General features: G+C 43.8%; 1 protein-coding gene across 2 annotated transcripts; it reads left to right on the top strand.

The window, feature by feature from the left end:
- The first annotated feature begins 1047 nt into the window (after positions 1-1047).
- On the top strand, positions 1048-19664 carry myh7ba (myosin, heavy chain 7B, cardiac muscle, beta a). 2 transcript variants are annotated; one of them, XM_058631858.1, is made up of 44 exons: positions 1048-1111; positions 1375-1515; positions 1941-2044; positions 2627-2770; positions 2848-3004; positions 3104-3131; positions 3366-3462; positions 4042-4062; positions 4156-4248; positions 5176-5239; positions 5331-5429; positions 5511-5614; positions 5700-5838; positions 5941-6059; positions 6170-6319; positions 6426-6596; positions 6675-6854; positions 6926-7058; positions 7144-7220; positions 8433-8520; positions 8600-8717; positions 8820-8943; positions 9485-9621; positions 11588-11843; positions 11940-12182; positions 12303-12479; positions 12561-12706; positions 12807-12897; positions 12978-13367; positions 13454-13580; positions 14785-14903; positions 14979-15175; positions 15252-15435; positions 15587-15752; positions 15852-15976; positions 16901-17016; positions 17123-17315; positions 17606-17809; positions 18321-18446; positions 18531-18701; positions 18782-18886; positions 19060-19155; positions 19276-19410; positions 19554-19664. In XM_058631858.1, exons 2-44 carry the CDS (start codon positions 1419-1421, stop codon positions 19563-19565), a joined length of 5823 nt encoding a protein of 1940 aa, XP_058487841.1. In that variant the 5' UTR covers positions 1048-1111; positions 1375-1418; the 3' UTR covers positions 19566-19664. The 2 variants fall into 2 exon arrangements, with proteins under 2 accessions (XP_058487841.1, XP_058487842.1); XM_058631859.1 differs by lacking the exons at positions 1048-1111; positions 1375-1515; positions 1941-2044; ... (1 more) ...; positions 2848-3004; positions 3366-3462 and having other exon boundaries at positions 3110-3131.
- Positions 19665-19693: the final 29 nt, after the last annotated feature.

The following is a 19693-nucleotide window of genomic DNA, read 5'->3' on the forward strand; positions in this document are numbered from 1 at the left end:
AACTCGTTGCAGCCAACAGTGAACAGTCAATCTTCACATCAGGAATGCTGGACTCTGGCTTTGTCTATTCTGAGAAACTATACACACACACAGACACACACACCCCACACCCCCATTGCTGCACTGTCACCCTGCTCTCATACCAGGCACCAACCTCTCCCCTTGCTGTGAAGGTCAGATCTGGTGGAGCCAGAGTGTGAGAGACGCAGTGCTTACACCACAATTACTGGATACACAAAGTTACAACAGCAACTTATGACACATAATATGACAATATAACATGCTGTACTGTCGGTGGACAGTTTACACAACACTTTAACATTTACGTCTGAGGCTCTTGGTGTTTTCTGACTCATTTTAAAAAGTAAATTTTTTAAATGTTTCCCCGCGTCTGTCTTCTGTCTAAAGCGTCCCTCGTGTTTGTCTTTATTTTCCTGGTAGAAGCCACGCGCCATGTTTCTCGCTATTAATATAAAGTAGTGTATTTATAGAAGCATGTTTAATGCCACACCACTCCTGAAATAATCTCCTCTAAGGTTGCATCCTCTGTGGCCAAACACAATAGCAAACATCCCTGCTGGCACTTAACAACACGAAAGCTGCATGACTATAGAGGTCAACATCAGCTCATGACCATCAAAGTCACCTGCAGTGGAATATGTCCAGTTGTGTAACAAAGGGATGAAAAGCAGTGAGTCCAGTTTGAGTCTGAACTGTTTCCAGGTTTTCTTGGACACAAATGTCCTGGTTAAATGCAACTATGCAGTGCCCTTCAAAATGTAGGGAGTGAAAGGATCTCCCCACACAGGGATGCTCCTCATGCATCTCTCTCACACTCCCTTGCAGTGTGTATACTGCATTAAATAACTGGGATACAAAAATAGCCGGCTGGGGTTTAGCGCAATGACAAAAACGTAGCTTTCCTTTTGTGTCAATTGAGACAGACGCTCAGCACCAATCGGCGACGAAGGAGGTGGCATATGCTAATGAGGGACAAATGTCCACTGACCGTGACCTTGAGGAACACAATATAAAGCAGGACTCATCTCAGTCCACTGTCATTTTGTTGCGCTCCTCCTGAGGTCAGTGGAGATCGTTGCGTCTTTGTTTGGTAGGTTGATCATTACGCATTTTACGCGCGGGTCGCCTGACCATTAAAACATCTCATAGAGTCTTCATTTAACTTCTCAGCAGCACTCACACTTCTCACTTCACGCGCTGCAACTTTCTGTATTTTTCCTCCTCATTTGGTGATGGATTTGCGCTCTTTTACGCACGAGCCGTGTTGTTAAGAAATCGGTTCCGTCGATAAGAGAATAACTGAACACGGTCACCTCTGTCGATTAACTCAAAGTCTTTGTTTTCCTCACCAAGGGAATTCCACAGTCTCACAGTGCGTCCGCGGAGGAGCTGCCACCATGTCGCACTTTGACTTGCAGGAGTTCGGGGAGGCCGCTTCTTATTTACGCAAACCTGAACTGGAGCTGATGGCGAGGCACACCATCCCTTTTGACGGTAGGTCTAATAAGGACACCCTTGTATGGCAAACATCATAATTCAATAAGTCAAGCTTACATTTGTGCCATTTAAATAGTAAAGAAGACGCACGCGTGTTGTTTGACATGTGGAAATGATGAATTTATTCAACATAGTTATGAAAGAACGGTTGCGTTGATTTCTAGTTTTTAGGGAAACAAAAAATATCACAATAGAATCTAACTTTTTATTTAGTTTAGTAAATACATTTAAAGTAAAAAAAGTTTTGTGGGTTTGTTTTGTCTAATAAGAACCGATAACAAATTAAGTGTAAAAATAGGTCAGTTTTTAACCCACATATATTATTTGTGTAATAGTTTTACTTTACCCTTTGATTAGTGTCTGTTTTATTCACTGTTTTATTCACTGTTTTATTCCCCCTCTGCTGCTGCTGCTGCTGTTAGGTAAGAAGCGAGCCTGGATCCCTGATGACAAAGAGGCCTACATTGCAATTGAGATCAGGGAGTTCAGTGATGACAAAGTCGTCGTTGAGACCAAAGATGGGAAGGTAATCTGTTTTTATTTATTTGTGTATTTATTTGGATTTGAAGTCAGGTGTGGTTGTGTATGCACTGCTTTACTGCGCTTTTGTAATTCATTCAAGATTCATGAAGCTTTATTTATAAAATTTTTAGAAAGTGTTATTTATAAAAGTGAGAGTAACATAGAATAAAATAAAATAAAACAAGTAACTAAATGCAACAAAAATGACAGTTAATACGTAGGTATATACGATATACAACAATACGTGCTATGCAGTTAGCAGCATACATTTTATCTGCTGCTAACATCAAAATAATACATTTGTCGTTGAAAGATAATGGAACTCTGAACTGAACTGAACTCATGACACTCATTTGTTTGCAGTATTTGTAAATTTGATGCGGGTTTTCCTCACCTGATGTGAGGGTCTAAAGGTGAAGGTCTAATGGTGTGACTTGCTGTACAGACTTTAAAGTCCTTTGAGGCCAACTGTGTTTGTGACGTTGGGCGACATGAATGAAACTGACTTGTCTTGACACAGCTATGAATAAAAACCTTGGAACCGCGTCTCAAGCTCCCCTCGTTCTGCTTGTGTTTGGTATTTCAGACTGTGACCGTGAAGGAAGGGGACATCCAGCAGATGAATCCTCCTAAGTTTGACCTGATTGAAGACATGGCCATGCTGACTCACCTGAACGAGGCCTCTGTGCTGGATAACCTGCGCAGACGTTACTCAAACTGGATGATCTATGTGAGTATATCTGGTTCAGGGCTGACCGTATACTGTAACTACCCAGATTGACTGACTGCGATGTCTTGTTTCCTTAGACCTACTCCGGGCTCTTCTGTGTGACAGTGAATCCTTACAAATGGCTGCCTGTCTACACCGCTCCTGTGGTTGCTGTCTACAAAGGCAAGCGGCGCTCTGAGGTGCCACCTCACATCTACTCTATAGCAGACAATGCCTACAATGACATGCTGCGAAGTGAGTACTTGTATTCACACACTTTACTATTGCAACAACGCACACACGCATGTGTGGAACAAACCACTGATTCATTCATCTTTATACATTTTTCATCAGATCGGGAGAACCAGTCCATGCTCATCACGTAAGTGGGATGTTTTTGTCTTTTAAGTAACAAATTAGAGAAGAAACAAACTATATATATATATATATATACATATATATTGTTGTTTGTACTACGATATTTGACAGTTTATCTGTGGTTCATATCTGCTCTGCAGTTTTTCTGCGTTTGACTCTGCCGTTTGCAGTGTTGTGCACAGTTTCTTCTGTTTTTTTCTGTTGTATATACACTTTGTTATTTTTTACACTCCTATAGCGGAGAATCCGGTGCTGGCAAAACTGTCAACACGAAACGTGTCATTCAGTATTTTGCCATTGTGGCAGCTCTTGGGGATACAGCTGCCAAAAAAGGAGTAAGGTTGATGTGGCAACCCCTATTTTTGTTTTCCCCTTTTTTAAAAGCTTTTTTTGCTGTATTTTTTTTTTTCTTTTTTCCTTTTTCTTTTTTTTGGTCCCAGAAATCCTGCAGTGTATCCCCTTTACACCGTGTCCATACATTTTCCATCCCGTCAAAGTGGTGAATGTGAGAACTGATGATGTTCGTGTCTGAGTCTCTACCCTCATGTGTTGTGCAGCCATTTCCAGCCTCTCAACATTGCTTCCTCATTGATTTTTGAACCATTATTTCCCCTTTTCCTCTTTTTTTTTGATAATGTTGTTGTTTTGGCTCCAAACTTTTTCCTTAATCTTTTCATAACGCTTTGATTTTTGGTTTTTCAATTTTCTATGTTGTTTGAAGCTCCTTTTTCCTCCCCCTTTTCACCACAATCCATCCTATAAAACAAGGTGGCCATTTTTACCACTGCTTTAACCAGTTTATAATTCTCCAGTTGGTCATGGTGTTCCCTTTTGTTTGTGAAAGTTCTTTTTTTCATCAGACTTGAAACAATATTTTTCTCACTCTCAATTCTCACCTTCCTCTTTTGCAACAGGGTCCTGCCACAAAAACAGGGGTGAGTTTAAGATGTAGAAAACGTTTATGAACTGCAATTTTAAAAATAACGGACTGGGCGTTCTTATATTCTACTCGTAACTTTTACTTCCAGGGAACTCTGGAGGATCAGATTATTGAGGCAAACCCAGCCATGGAAGCGTTTGGTAACGCCAAAACGCTAAGGAATGACAACTCATCCCGCTTTGTGAGTACCTGGAAAATTCTGTTTGTTTAGTGTATTATATGTGAATTTTATATTGTTGGTCTAGTGTTTAGCAGTCTTGCCTTTGCAGCAAGAAGACCTGGGTTTTGCGACCCGTTCCGAACAAGGGCCTGGAGCTTGCATTTTCTCCCTATGCAGGTTTAGAGATTAGGCAAACTGGACACTCAGAGTGGGAGTGGATGGTTGTTTGTCTCTATAGCCCCTTTTCCACCTATGGTCACAGCTCGCCTCTGCATAGCGTGGTTTAGGTTGGTTTTCCACTACAAAAAAGTACTTTCTCAACATGGGCGGAGTCATCACTGCACGGCTGCATGAAACTGCCGTGACTTTGTTTTACACACAGTGACTTGTAAAGCAGTTGTTTTCAGTGTAACTGAATCATTAGAATCATTAGAATCAGTTCATTAAAAATATTAGTTCAGTACGTCCTCCATGACCGTAGCACAGTCACTGGACTGAAACACAGCAGCAGGGTTTGTGATGCCGCGCACGATCAGCAGTGCTGTCACTAAACACACCAGACTCCTCTGTTAAATATTGAGATTTTAGACATTTCCCTGGTAATTGTTGGAGATCACCCACGTGTTTAAGATTGTTAAGTCTTTTTAACTGATCTACAGTTCAGCTTGATTCTTGTGTCGGACGTCTCTTCCTGTGACGACACGCTGACCAATCAGTGGCCGGCAGTCTGACGACGTCACGCATAGCCAGAGCAGGTACTAAAAAGTACCAGGTACTATGCTAGTGGAAAAGCAAAATAACCGTGCTGAGGCGAGTCGGTGGAAACTCGGCATATGTGACCCTGAGATGGACTGGTGTCCCGTCCTGGGTGTAACCCCACCTTTCATGAATGAATGAAAATGAGGGTAAATTCTCTCTTGCATCTCATAAATATTTAATGTCACTCAGGGCAAATTCATCAGGATCCACTTTGGACCAACTGGCAAACTGGCCTCGTCTGATATCGATATATGTGAGTAAATGATCGTAGACTGTGTCAGAACATGCAGTTCATGTTGTTTGATGTTTCATGTTCCATACAAACACCTCTAATTGTCCTTCAGATCTTCTGGAAAAATCCAGAGTGATATTCCAGCAGCCTGGCGAGAGGAGCTACCACATCTACTACCAGATCATGTCGCAGAAGAAACCAGAACTGTTAGGTGAGTCATTGCTCACCTAACTTTTTAATTCCTTACTACTGCAGTTGACTATGAGGTCAAGGTGTTATCTCTTTGTTACAGACATGCTGCTCGTGTCCTCCAACCCGTACGACTTCCACGTCTGCTCACAGGGCGTCACCACCGTGGAGAACATGGATGACGGACAGGAGCTGGTGGCCACTGATGTGAGGAGATTTATGTTTTCCATACGGAAACAGGATGTTGAGTTGATCAAAACTGTGAGACAACGTCCTCTTCTCCTCTCTGCAGCATGCCATGGACATCCTTGGCTTCCTGCCCGACGAGAAATACGGCTGTTACAAAATAGTGGGAGCCATCATGCACTTTGGAAACATGAAGTTCAAGCAAAAGCAGCGCGAGGAGCAGGCGGAGGCTGACGGCACTGAAAGTATGAATGATAATGATGTGATGTGTGGCTCAAACGTAGGTGCAGGTTTAAAAGCAAGGTTGTTTTTATTTACACCGTCTCTTTGTGCTGGATGGTGACCAGGTGCAGACAAGGCCTCATACCTGATGGGAGTCAGTTCAGCTGATCTCATAAAGGGCCTCCTCCACCCAAGGGTGAAGGTGGGGAACGAGTACGTGGTGAAGGGACAGAATGTCGAACAGGTAAGAAGATGTGACGCCTGTTGTCTGTGTTGTTGTTGTTGTTGTGTTTGACTTTGTAATGTGACAGATGCTGCATCATTAAGATAAATGACACACTCTACTTCACATAGGTGAACTATGCTGTTGGTGCTCTGGCCAAAGCAACGTATGACCGAATGTTCAAATGGCTTGTAGGACGCATCAACCGCACGCTCTACACCTCCCTGCCTCGCCAGTACTTCATAGGAGTCCTGGACATCGCTGGGTTTGAGATCTTTGAAGTAACTTGACACGTTATTACAGATATTTCTGTGTCTCACCCTCTGTCTCTTCTTGTGTTCTTCCTGCTGTACATGTCACGAGCACCTGTTCCTCTTTGTGTTGCAGCTCAATAGCTTCGAGCAGCTGTGCATCAACTTCACAAATGAGAAACTGCAACAGTTTTTCAACCACCACATGTTCATCCTGGAGCAGGAGGAGTACAGGCGCGAGGGCATCGAGTGGACCTTCATCGACTTTGGGTTGGACCTCCAAGCGTGCATCGACCTCATTGAAAAGGTGAATAAACACACATCAACATTTCACATAATCAGAGCGTGATGGAGGAATAGTAATGACACACTGCTCTTCCTCCAGCCACTAGGCATCATGTCCATCCTTGAAGAGGAGTGCATGTTCCCCAAGGCCACAAACAGCAGCTTTAAAGCCAAGTTGTATGATAATCATTACGGCAAGTCACCTAATTTCCAAAAGCCACGGCCAGACAAGAAACGCAAGTACGAGACCCACTTTGAGCTGATGCACTATGCTGGGGTGGTAAGTGTGTTTCCTCTCTGAAGATTTCAGTGGGACAAACAGAAATGAACCCCGCTGCTCTTACTCTGCAGGTGCCATATAACATCATCGGCTGGCTGGACAAAAACAAAGACCCACTCAACGAGACGGTGGTGACATGTTTCCAAAAGTCTGCAAACAAGCTCCTCGCGTCGCTCTATGAGAACTACATCGGCTCAGACTCAGGTACAGAGAACAGGAGCCTAACTGTAGTCTGTGAGTCTAACGTCACGTGGTTCTAGTAATCACTCTGATCTTCGCTCTCCTTCAGCTTCTGACCCAAAGCCCGGCGGAAAGGAGAAGAGGAGGAAGGCAGCTTCTTTCCAGACAGTGTCTCAGCTTCACAAGGTGAGTCCGTGTTGTTTACACATGTTTGTCCAACATTTCAGAAGATTGTGGACATCACTGGACAGATGGGACGGAGGCAGTTAAGACTTGCAGTGATGTTTAGGGCAATGATCACATGAACATCACTTTAAGTCTGTGCTGGCTCCTTTCTCCCTGACATCGAAGAGTTCACACAAGCTGCTGCTGCAGAATGAAGTTCAGTAAAGTCCTTTTATTTTTACAGGGACGGGACAATGTGTATGATTTCATGGCACATTGTGATTTATTAAAAAAAGTGGAGAATTTCCATTATCAGGATGATCCTGAATAGGTAACATCAGAATAAGATTGTTTTGCTTCTGACCAAAATGTAAGGTAAACTGTGTTTTAGAGACATTTAAAGCTGAGTTTTACAATTATCGCAAAAAATGATTCTGTTAATCACCATTATTTCAGTCAGGATAATCCTGACAGAGAATGTTCCCATGTCTGTTTGAAATAGCAGCTACACTTTTGTTTGAAGAGTCTATTTATTAAGTTTCTTCAAAACCATTCACTTTATTCACTCGTGTTTTTATAATACTGAGTAGCACACTCTCACACACACACACACACACACACACACGGTTGATTTCATGTGTTAAATGATGTCGTTTTTACCGAATTCTACTTTACAACTGCCATTAAAATGCCTTTTCTGCGATCAGATTTCAGTCAGTTAGCACCTGACACATGTAAGTACCGGTGTAAATACAACCGGACGCTATCACATTGTTAACCCGGAGACTAGCTGAGCGGAGCGGAGGTACTCGTGACAGCGCTGACAAAATAAACTGCACAGTCTCCTCTGCTTTCATCAGTTTTCCGCTTGTCAAATTCTTCCCCTGCTTCTAAAAGCAAAGAGGAGTCCATACATGAGTGCGACTTCACGTGCAGCTAACGTTGTTGTTGCTATGGCAGTGCACAGAGGGGGAGGTGACTGTGATCGGATAGCAATCGGATCTTAAAGTGGACACCGGAGACACGTGTTAATGTGTAAATGCATGTGCTATCTAATGCCAGGTGTAAAGGGGGAGTGAACCATTTTTCCTTTCACCCCAACCTGTCTAGGCAGATGCTGCACATCTTTGAGTGTGGTTCTGTCAGAGATTTGTCAGGTTTGCTCATTGCGTGAACTGTTGGCTTTCATGTCTATGCTCAGTTCTAAATGTCAATTTCTCTCTTTGATTCCAGGAAAATCTGAACAAGCTAATGACCAACCTGCGCAGCACACAGCCCCACTTTGTGCGCTGCATCATCCCCAATGAGACCAAGACTCCAGGTAACACACGGCACAATCACTCACCATCGGGCGCTAAGTTCTGTGGACTTGGCTAACATGTGACACCTCTTCTGTGCAGGGATCATGGATCCATTTATGGTGCTGCACCAGCTTCGCTGCAACGGTGTGCTGGAAGGCATCCGGATCTGCAGGAAGGGCTTTCCCAACCGCATCTTTTACGCTGAGTTCAAACAGCGGTGAGACAAACCAGACTCACTGAAAAGGTCAAACTGACTTCAGTTATCATGGGAATGACTTCAGGAATAATCAGTGTGGGAACTCTGGTTTCTTCCATTCAGCTATCGCATCCTGAATCCACATGCCATCCCGGATGATACGTTTGTTGACAGCAGGAAAGCTTCAGAGAAGCTGCTGAGCTCACTCGACATCGACCACAGCCAATACAGATTTGGACACACTAAGGTAAAAGGCTGTACTTCTGTTGCCAGTCCCACGCTGGGATAAATGGGAGGGTTGCACCAGGGAGGGCATCCAGCGTAAAAAGATCAAATCAAATTCAATTATATGCTATTACAGATGAAATTGGAGAACTCTGACTTTGCCAAATGTGCCACCAGCAGGCCTCTGTCACCAAGAACCAGCGACATAGATAAGGTTTTCAGCCCCTTAACAAAAAGGCTCACCTCATAAAGAAATCTTAAGCGTGTGTTCACCAAAAAAGTTTCCGTCACTTAGGTAAATCTGAACGAGGGATTTTAAACACCCAAAAGTCTCAAAATATAAATACACACAATATTTAAACCAATTGATGGATCAACAACTCATGTCTCCTGTGATGTATAATCACTGATTTTCTAAATGGACTTGGAGTGAGTGGATTAGAAAGAGACACAAGTGGCCTATATTTAAGATATAATAGCAAGCACAGGGTTTATTAGGTGCAGCCATGTTGTCAGTGAGCGAGTGTCTTCATCTGTGTCATGTTTACTTTACGTCCTCATAGGTGTTCTTCAAGGCCGGACTGCTGGGCCACCTGGAAGAGCTGAGGGACCAGCGTTTGGCCAAAGTGTTGACCCTGCTGCAGGCAGCCGCTCGAGGCAAAATCATGAGGATGGAGCTGCATAGGATGACAGCAAAGAAGTAAATGCCATCAAACACAATATTTTTTAATGGAACCAAATGAATACATGATGTTTGTAGGGGAGTCTCTGACCTCTTTAGACCTCAGAGGAAGGTAAAGACACGAGGATCTAAAGAAAAACACCACCTGTTTGTTTCTGTGAACAGGTTCAGTAGCAACACAATTCAGCTTGTGTCACTCTATACCTTAGTATTTGCTGCCTTGCTCTAGAATGCCTGGAATCCGAGGGCAGTGTTAGCAGAGTGTGTGTGTGTGTGTGTGTGTGTGTGTGTGTGTGTGTGTGTGAGGTGTGTGATTGTCCTTATATGGTTACTAGGTATGTGTATGGCTCTACTATTCATGATGGCCCCAAATCTCTCTCTCCCTCTCTCTCTCTCTCTCTCTCTCTCTCTCTCTCTCTCTCTCTCTCTCTCTCCCTCCCTCTCTCTCTCTCTCTCTCTCTCTCTCTCTCCCTCCCTCTCTCCCTCCCTCTCTCTCTCTCTCTCTCTCTCTCTCTCTCTCTCTCTCTCTCTCTCCCTCCCTCCCTCTCTCTCTCTCTCTCCCTCTCTCTCTCTCTCTCTCTCTCTCTCTCCCTCTCTCTCTAAATGAAACAATGCTGACACTGGCCTCAGAGTCAGGTGGCGACATGTGTCAAGTGGCAACTGCTGAGGCCCTCCCTAAAAATACAACCCTCCGCCCCCTCCCCGGATGCCCGATGGCCCCTGGCCCCCTTTGTTCACGGCGCCTGTACTTCTAAGTGTGCGCATAGATGGAATATGTGGAGGGTGACAAAGGATTAAATTTGGCCGCTGGACAGAGGGTTTTAGTTCCTAAATAAACACAGACACTCACCTTTGAGAGGCACTCGGCGAGGAGTCATGTCAGAAATGCGCTCAGCTCCTCCCCCCTCCTCCCTCCTCCGGTCACCTTCCACCCGCTGCGTGCACACTCACTTCAGCTCGCCCACTAAACACTGAAAGTCAGTCCTTGACCAATCTGCTCTGCAGCCATATTTAGGCCTGTGAGACGCCGTCCTACTGAGACTAAATCAATCTAGTAACCCCGTTTGGTCACAGTCATGATACATCAAAAGCATCAGTAGGTGTATGATTTCACGGCGTAGCATCTCTTGGTGTGTGATTAGATTTAGTGCCAACAATCGAGCACTGAATAAATAAACGGGGAAGTCCACAATAAATCTTTCTGACCTTCTTTTTATATTCTCGCTCTCAACTTTCCTTCCTCTGATTTTAACGTGTGACATCAATGTCATCTAATTGTCCTTTTTTTTACAAAGATAATCTCACAGAAACTGGAACAGAATTTCTCTGTTATTTAACTTATATGTCATTTATGTACTATACTTTTTATATTCATTTAATGTCTTTTACTGTCAGTTATCAATAGATGGTATTTTAGCTCCTAATTGGTTTTAAGGCAACTTCACATATTATTATCAAATGTGTTCATTAATAATATATCTATCATGTACAATCTAAAATGTGTATTATAACATCTCTTTTCTGAAGAAAATATACAGTATATACATATATATGTGTGTGTGTATATATACACATATATACATCTACATGATATATACTGTATATATATGGATTTTGTTAAAGCAACAATATAAATAATCATATAAGTAAAGTTTATATATATATATGTATATATATATATATATATATATATATATATATATATATATATATATATATATATATACACTGTGTATATATGTATACATATATACATGAACTCATGGCGTTATTTTTATTGTTGCTTTAACAAAATCCAGTCATTTACGTCTTTGCTAAAACTGTTCTTCTCTTATATTTATATTTGAACCATATGGTAGCCATAAGTAAATATAACTGTTTCACTGCTCACTAGGTCACACTCATAAATTCCTGCTATTGCATGTTATTCAGGTGTTCTAGCTGTTGATCTCTTTGACATTTTAATCTTAATCCTGGTTTTCAGGGACGCTCTGATGATCATCCAGTGGAATATCCGTGCGTTCAACGCTGTCAAGCACTGGCCCTGGATGAAGCTCTTCTTCAAAATCAAGCCTCTGCTAAAGAGTGCAGCCACGGAGAAGGAGCTGGCCGCAATGAAGGAAGAGATGGCCAAGCTGAAGGAGGCTCTGGATAAATCTGAGACCAAGAGAAAAGAGCTGGAGGAGAAGCAGGTCAGCCTGGTCCAAGAGAAGAATGACCTCTCTCTACAGCTGCAGGCCGTAAGTGATGTGCATCACCAAACTTTCCGCCCTAACAAATACACATGTTGCTCAAGTACACTTACCTATACTTGTGCTCCTGTATCTGTGCCACAGGAGCAGGACAATCTGGCAGATGCTGAGGACCGCTGTGAGCTGCTCATCAAAACCAAACTTCAGCTGGAGGCCAAAGTGAAAGAAATCCTGGAGAGGCTGGAGGATGAGGAGGAGATGAATTCTAACATGCTCAGCAAGAAGCGCAAGCTGGAGGACGAGTGCACTGAGCTGAAGAAAGACATTGACGATCTGGAGATCACGCTGGCTAAAGTGGAAAAGGAAAAGCATGCGACTGAGAACAAGGTGAGAGCAGTGCTTTGCCTCCACTGAAGGTTCCACCAGAGGATCTGCAGCACAGACTTTAGTGGAATATACATGTATTCATAGCTCGTATGTAAAAATGTTCTTCTTATTTACTTGCAGGTGAAGAACCTGATTGAGGAAATGGCAGTTCTGGATGAAACCATTCTGAAGCTCACTAAAGAGAAGAAGGCTTTGCAGGAGGCTCATCAGCAGACTCTGGACGACCTGCAGGCCGAGGAAGACAAAGTCAACATTCTCACCAAAGCTAAGACAAAGCTGGAGCAACAAGTCGATGATGTGAGTTCATTTAGTGCCTAACGAAACGGGAGGGAAATCTAGACTGTGTACTTAAAAACATGTTGTCCTCGTGTCATTCAGCTGGAAGGCTCTCTGGAGCAGGAGAAGAAGCTGCGTATGGACCTGGAACGGGTCAAACGTAAGCTGGAGGGAGATCTGAAACTCTCCTTGGAGTCTTGTATGGACCTGGAGAATGACAAACAGCAACTTGACGAGAGGCTAAAAAAGTGAGAATGATCACATATATTTATACATACACAGTAAAAGCATTATCATCCTGTCCTTGAAACTGATGTAAAGTAACAATTTCCAAATATTTCCTATCAGGAAAGACTTTGAAATGAATGCGATTAGCTCAAGGATTGAAGATGAGCAAGCCATGGCCAATCAACTCCAGAAAAAGATAAAGGAGCTACAGGTGTAAAGTCTTCTCCTAATTTCTCACAGAGCAGGAAAACATCATTCTGACAAAGTGACTGAGTGTTGTTTTCCCCGCAGGCTCGCACAGAGGAGCTGGAGGAAGAGCTGGAGGCCGAACGGGCTTGTAGAGCCAAAGTGGAGAAGCAGCGTGGCGATGTGGCTCGTGAGCTGGAGGAGCTGAGCGAGCGTCTGGAAGAGGCGGGAGGAGCCACCTCAGCCCAGGTGGAGCTCAACAAGAAAAGAGAGGCCGATTTTCTGAAGCTGCGGCGAGACCTGGAGGAGGCCATGTTGCACCACGAGGCCACAACTGCAGCCCTGCGGAAGAAGCACGCGGACAGTGTCGCAGAGCTGAGTGAGCAGATCGACAGCCTGCAGCGAGTCAAGCAGAAGCTGGAGAAAGAGAGGAGCGAGGCCAAGATGGAGGCTGATGACCTGGCTTCCACCGTGGAGCAGCTTTCCAAGGGCAAGGTAGAGAGAGGAACAAGCAGGAAGAAGTAAACTACGTCCATCCCTTTATATAAAAACACAAACAAATGTCCATGTCTCGCCTGCAGGCCACTTCAGAGAAAATGTGCCGGCTGTATGAAGACCAGATGAATGAGGCTAAAGCCAAGGTTGAAGAACTCCAGAGGCAGCTCAACGATACCAGCACCCAGAGAGCCCGAGCTCAGACTGAGAGAGGTAACACTGACACTCAGAGATAATACATTAACCATGGGTTTAACCACTGATGTGTCCTGAATCTTAGATAATAGTAACTTTATCAACAAATGGTTACATTAAATAGCATTTACTTAATGCTCATGAAACAGCAGCAGTTCTCTGAGTTCACTGTCAACGTACGGCCGAGTCACAGGGAACCAAATGGACCTGTTGGGTTCAGGGCCGGTCTCTTGTGTCACATATGAAGTTCCGAGGCGATCGGTCCACGTACGCTGACGCGATCGCACACTTCCTGTTTGAAATTAGCCAAACTTCACATGGTTGCCGTGGCCACACCCCTTTTGAATCCACAAAACCTGAAGTTGGTGACTTTCCGTCACTGAAGTGTTGTTATGTGTTTCTTTATGTTGGTACAAGACGAGTTTATTCACTGATGAAGCGTGCAAATCACCAAGATGGACGCCAAACTCAAAATGGCCGACTTCCTGTTTGTTAACCTTTATGTTTTATTGTAAAGCGGCTCATGTATCGCTAAAAAAAGACTTGACAAATTTTTAAGCAGGTTAAATAAGCCTTATATGAGCACAATTGACCATGTTATTAATCTTTATTATATTAGATTATTAAACAGAGTGGGAAACATGTTCCAAGGGCGTTAATGCTTAATAAATGCTTCATTATAGTAAAGTATTGCTTATTTATTTGTGAAATCATAGATAAAGGAGGAGCATTAATAAAGCTAAAGTATGCTTGAGTAACACTTAAATATTTAGTGCTATTATACATAAAACAAGTGTCACATTTTCAAATGTACGGACACAGAACGCTTTAATAAATGTTAATTAAAACAAGACATTTACAGTTATTTAAAGCTTTTACTGTAACGTTTAACGGTAGCTTCATGGACCCTTGAATAATATTTGAATGAATAACTTCATTAACCTTAATAACATAATAAATGGTGAGTGAATATTAAGTGGTGTTAATTCATTTACCCTCATTGTAAAATGGTGCCAAAAAATGTGGAAAATATGTGATGAAATGACCCAAAAATAAACATGAATCATTAATTAATAATAGTTGACTGATATAAATGTGAACTATAGTCTTAATCAGATGAAAAGTAATGGGCCTAATATTTGACATCTACTCATGGTTGCATCACGACAGATGTCACAGACTGGTCACTAATCCGATTCCTTGTTCTTCTCCTTGGTTGCAGATGAGCTGGCGAGGAAGGTGGAGGAGCGTGAATCCACGGTGTCTCAGCTCCAGCGAGCCAAGACCTCATTCAGCCAGAATGTGGAGGAGCTGAAGAAACAGCTGGAGGAGGAGAATAAGGTCAGTGAGCTTCCGACACATGGACGTTACATAGAGCTCCTGCAGCTTAGGTAACATCTTGATTTGTCTCCAAAGGCCAAGAGCTCGCTGGCCCACGCACTGCAGTCCTCTCGACATGACTGCGATCTTCTGCGAGAGCAGTATGATGAGGAGCAGGAGGCCAAGGCTGAGCTGCAGAGAGCTCTGTCCAAGGCCAATGTGGAGGTGGCTCAGTGGAGGACTAAGTATGAAACTGATGCCATCCAAAGAACTGAGGAGCTGGAGGAAGCAAAGTGAGTGACTTTTATTTTATTACTATTTGGAAATGTAACGGTCAGAGTCAGACAGTCAACGTTCGTCTCTTCATAGGAAGAAGCTGGTGGTTCGTCTGCAGGAGGCTGAAGAAACGGTGGAGACGTCCAACGCCAAGTGCTCTTCCCTGGAGAAGACCAAACATCGGCTCCAGACAGAGATTGAAGACCTGGTCATCGACCTGGAGCGAGCCAATGCTGCAGCCGCTGTCCTCGACAAGAAGCAACGAAACTTTGACAAGGTACTGGCAAACATCAGCAACTTTAAATGCTGAGTTGAGTTAAGTACTAGGGAAGGCTTAAGGGGTTTAGTTTGTACCTGCCTTTGACATGTTGGGTCATTTACAGCGTGTCAGGACATCCACTGAAAGTCCGTGTCCTTGTGTTTTCCAGGTGCTGGCTGAGTGGAAGCAGAAATATGAAGAGTGCCAGTCAGAGCTGGAGACTTCTCAGAAGGAGTCTCGTGGCCTGAGCACAGAGCTTTTCAAACTAAAGAACTCTTATGAGGAGACTCTGGATCATCTTGAGACCATCAAGAGGGAGAACAAGAACCTCCACGGTAAAGCTGACATGAAATCCCGGGCGTACATTTGCACTGGAGAAACTTTGACTCTGTTAGAGTGACACATGTGCTTCTTCTCTGTCTGTGTTTGTCCAGAGGAGATCTCTGACCTTTCTGATCAACTCAGCCAGGGAGCAAAGACCATCAATGAGCTGGAGAAGCTGAAGAAGGGTCTGGACATGGAGAAAAGTGAAATTCAAGCTGCACTGGAGGAAGCTGAAGTAAGCAGTCGCCTTCATACCTGCAGTGTTGTTATGGCTCTAAAGAACTAGGGGATGAAGGGAAGTAACAATAAATAAAAAAACAAAACAGGTTTAATAAAGTGAAAATACAAACCGAGAGGCTGAGTTAACAAAGGACGCTATATTTATTTATTTATTTATTTATGTAATTTTAGCCTGTCCTGCCCAGTCCCTAGGACATGTAATATGGTTGACTGCATGCCTTGTGGTGTTGGACAGATTTGTTATGCGCAGGGCGAGTCTGTGATACTCGGAACTGCAGTATTTTTATTTATTTGTTTTATGATTATGGGGTGTGGGCAGCCGGACCGGACAGGGAGTGGCCAGACAAGGGGAGGGGGAGTCAGAAAGGGGGGGAGAGAGAGAGCGAGGTGGACAACAGTATCAATGGTAGTGCATGGGTTAGTAACATTGAGCACGCTATATTTATTTTACAAAAACCACCTGAGCATTCCAAATCACAATAAAAGGGAAGCAGATGTAGTTTTTTGTATCATGTAATATTGACAGGGAGTTACTAAGTCATTTCAACTGATAAACAGGGTTTAGTTGTAAAAAATGTATATTTGTGGATTCAAAATTTGGAAAAAGAAGGATTTATTTGACCTGGACAAACCTCTCTTTGTCCTGATTCTTATTCCCTGCTGTGAATAATTAATAATAAGTATAAAATTGGCTGCCTTGGTTGAGTAGTTGACATACATATATACGATGTTGTTGTAGAAATAGTGTTTTATATCTATTGTTCAAATGAGAAGGAACAAACCCCTCTCCCCCAAAATGTAATAACTACAAAATACCTGTAACATTTAGAAATCCCACCCTGAGATCTCACTCTGTGTGTCTGTGTGTGTCTGTGTGCGTCTGTGTGTGTGTGTGTGTGTCTGTGTGTGTCTGTCTCAGGGAACCCTGGAGCACGAAGAGAGCAAAACCCTCAGGATCCAGCTGGAGCTCAACCAGATTAAAGCTGATATTGACAAGAAACTGGCAGAGAAGGACGAGGAAATCGACAACCTTCGGTCAGTTTTACGGATATTCATCCTCCGTCAAGCACACACATGCATACAGACTTCTTTTCTTCCTTTTTTCTTTCTTTTTTAAATTGACCCATTTGTCAACTTTCAGTCGTAACCACCAGAGAACACTGGAGTCCATGCAGGCCACTCTGGATGCTGAGGCCAAGTCTCGCAACGAGGCGGTGCGTCTGAGGAAAAAGATGGAGGGCGACCTGAATGAGATGGAGGTGCAGCTGAGCCACGCTAACAGGCAGGCGGCAGAGTCTCAGAAGCTTCTGAGAAACCTGCAGGTTCAAATCAAAGTGAGTTCATACAATTAAAACCAGAAACCACATTTTCAGGTGTATATGGCTATCTAATCATGCTATTTAGTGTAAAGTATTAAAATGATATATCTCTCTCATGTCCAATCAGTGTGAGGCTCATTACCCTAGACTCCTCCCCTTTATTCAAACACCTATGTCTCCTCTCAGGTGTGAGCAGCCCTGTCGTCCCACAGTTTGATTCCAGGACATTGTTGCTAAGCGGGCCCAGGGGCTTTTTTAAGTTACCCTTTAAATAATCAGACTTTTGTGTTATAACTTGATTGCAGGACACTCAGCTGGAGTTGGATGAGACCATTCATCAGAACGAGGAGCTGAAGGAGCAGGTCGCAGTGACGGAGCGTCGGAACAACCTCCTGGCGGCTGAGGTGGAGGAGCTCAGGTCTCTGCTGGAGCAAAACGACCGTGCACGCAAGCTCGCTGAGCACGAGCTGCTGGAGGCCACGGAGAGAGTCAACCTGTTACACTCTCAGGTAGGAGGAGCCTAATTGTTTTTTATTTTCTTGAAGAAAATGCTGTCGTCTTCTTCTTAGTCTCGCATGTGCGTCGATCCCGGGAAGAGTAGCTGCGACTATAGTGGCAGCTAAAGAGGATTTGATGAATAAAAGAATAAAGAGGTGTGAACATTAGGCATGAACACTGCGCACTGCTGTCTCTGTAATACACATTTACTGTATGCTACATACATGTGCAGGGATATACAGTAGAACTGTATAGTTGTTGACAGAACCTTGCTGCACACATACAGTAACTGCTTATGAATACATTTTGTGTGGGAACTCTTTTCACTTCTATTCCTAAAATTCACTCAGTGAACACTGGATACAATCACAATCCAGGTCAACAATCACAGTATAGTGCTCAAAGTTGTAATGATCTTTAGGAACACCGGGATAAAATTCCAAAGCGGTGGGCAGATGGAAACAGTATGAAGAGCACAAACACAGGGACAGTTCAGTCTTTAAACTGATCCCCTTTCTCCAGAACACCGGGCTCATCAACCAGAAGAAGAAGTTGGAGAGTGATCTGAACATGCTGTCTAATGAGGTGGATGATGCTGTTCAGGAGTGCCGCAATGCAGAAGAGAAGGCCAAGAAGGCCATCACTGACGTGAGTGCAAAGGTTGACATTTCAAACGTCTGTATGACGTTATGTAGACGATAAGACCTGAACCATGATTGTTGACATTTGCAGGCCGCCATGATGGCAGAAGAACTGAAGAAAGAGCAGGACACCAGTGCCCATCTGGAGAGGATGAAGAAGAACATGGAGCAGACCATAAAGGACCTGCAGATGCGTCTGGATGAGGCCGAGCAGATTGCCCTCAAGGGAGGCAAGAAGCAGGTTCAGAAGCTGGAGGCCAGGGTAAATCACTTTCCATGCAACACTGTCACATTTAGCCTTTCTTGTAACTAAGAAGGATGACTTGAATATCTCACTGGCAGGTCAAAGAACTGGAGAATGAATTAGAGACTGAGCAGAAGAAGAGCCAAGAGTATCAGAAGGGAGTACGCAAATATGAGAGGAGAATCAAAGAGCTCTCCTACCAGGTAAACCACCGCCGCCTGCACACACGGATCATGTAAACGCTTGTTTGGTGTGATGAAGAGTTCAAACCCTGGCTTCTGATGATGATGTATGAAAGAGGTGTGACAGAAAAACATGCCGGGCACGTGTGGACGAGTGTAGTCTGAACAGTACTGACCATTTACTTTGCATTTAGGCTGAGGAAGACAAGAAGAACCTGGTCCGTCTGCAGGACCTTATTGATAAACTGCAGGTCAAGGTGAAGAGTTACAAAAGACTGACAGAAGAAGCGGTGAGTCACACGACCATGTCGTCATTTTCTTCACACCTTACGAGGTGTTTGTCGTACAAAAGTAGGTGAAGAGTGTGAGCGTCCTTCACACCTGTGCACACTCTGTTTCCATCTGTGCAGGAGGAGCAGGCCAACACCAACCTGTCCAAGTACAGGAAGCTCCAGCATGAGCTCGACGATGCAGAAGAGAGAGCTGACGTGGCTGAATCACAGGTCAACAAGCTCCGGGTCCGCACACGGGACCAAGGGAGCAAGGTGGGTCAACTCAACACCGACGTTTGAAAGCTCAGTATGATAGCACATGATGGATCAGTCACTGAAGGGCTTTTGGTGAAAGTAAAAACTAGAGAAAGCACTGAAACATTTACTCATTGTGTTGTCTGTCTTGTGTGTTTTAGCTCGCTGAGTGACGAGTGTCATCGCCGGACGCAAAACAAATCACAGCGAGTCAACTGCAACAGATGTGCTCAGCTGTGACTGCACAAATAAAGACTCTCCAATCTGACAAACATGACTCCACTCTGTGTGTGTGTGTGTG

This window comes from Solea solea, chromosome 6 (assembly GCF_958295425.1).
Source record: "Solea solea chromosome 6, fSolSol10.1, whole genome shotgun sequence".
Taxonomy (NCBI): Eukaryota; Metazoa; Chordata; class Actinopteri; order Pleuronectiformes; family Soleidae; genus Solea; species Solea solea.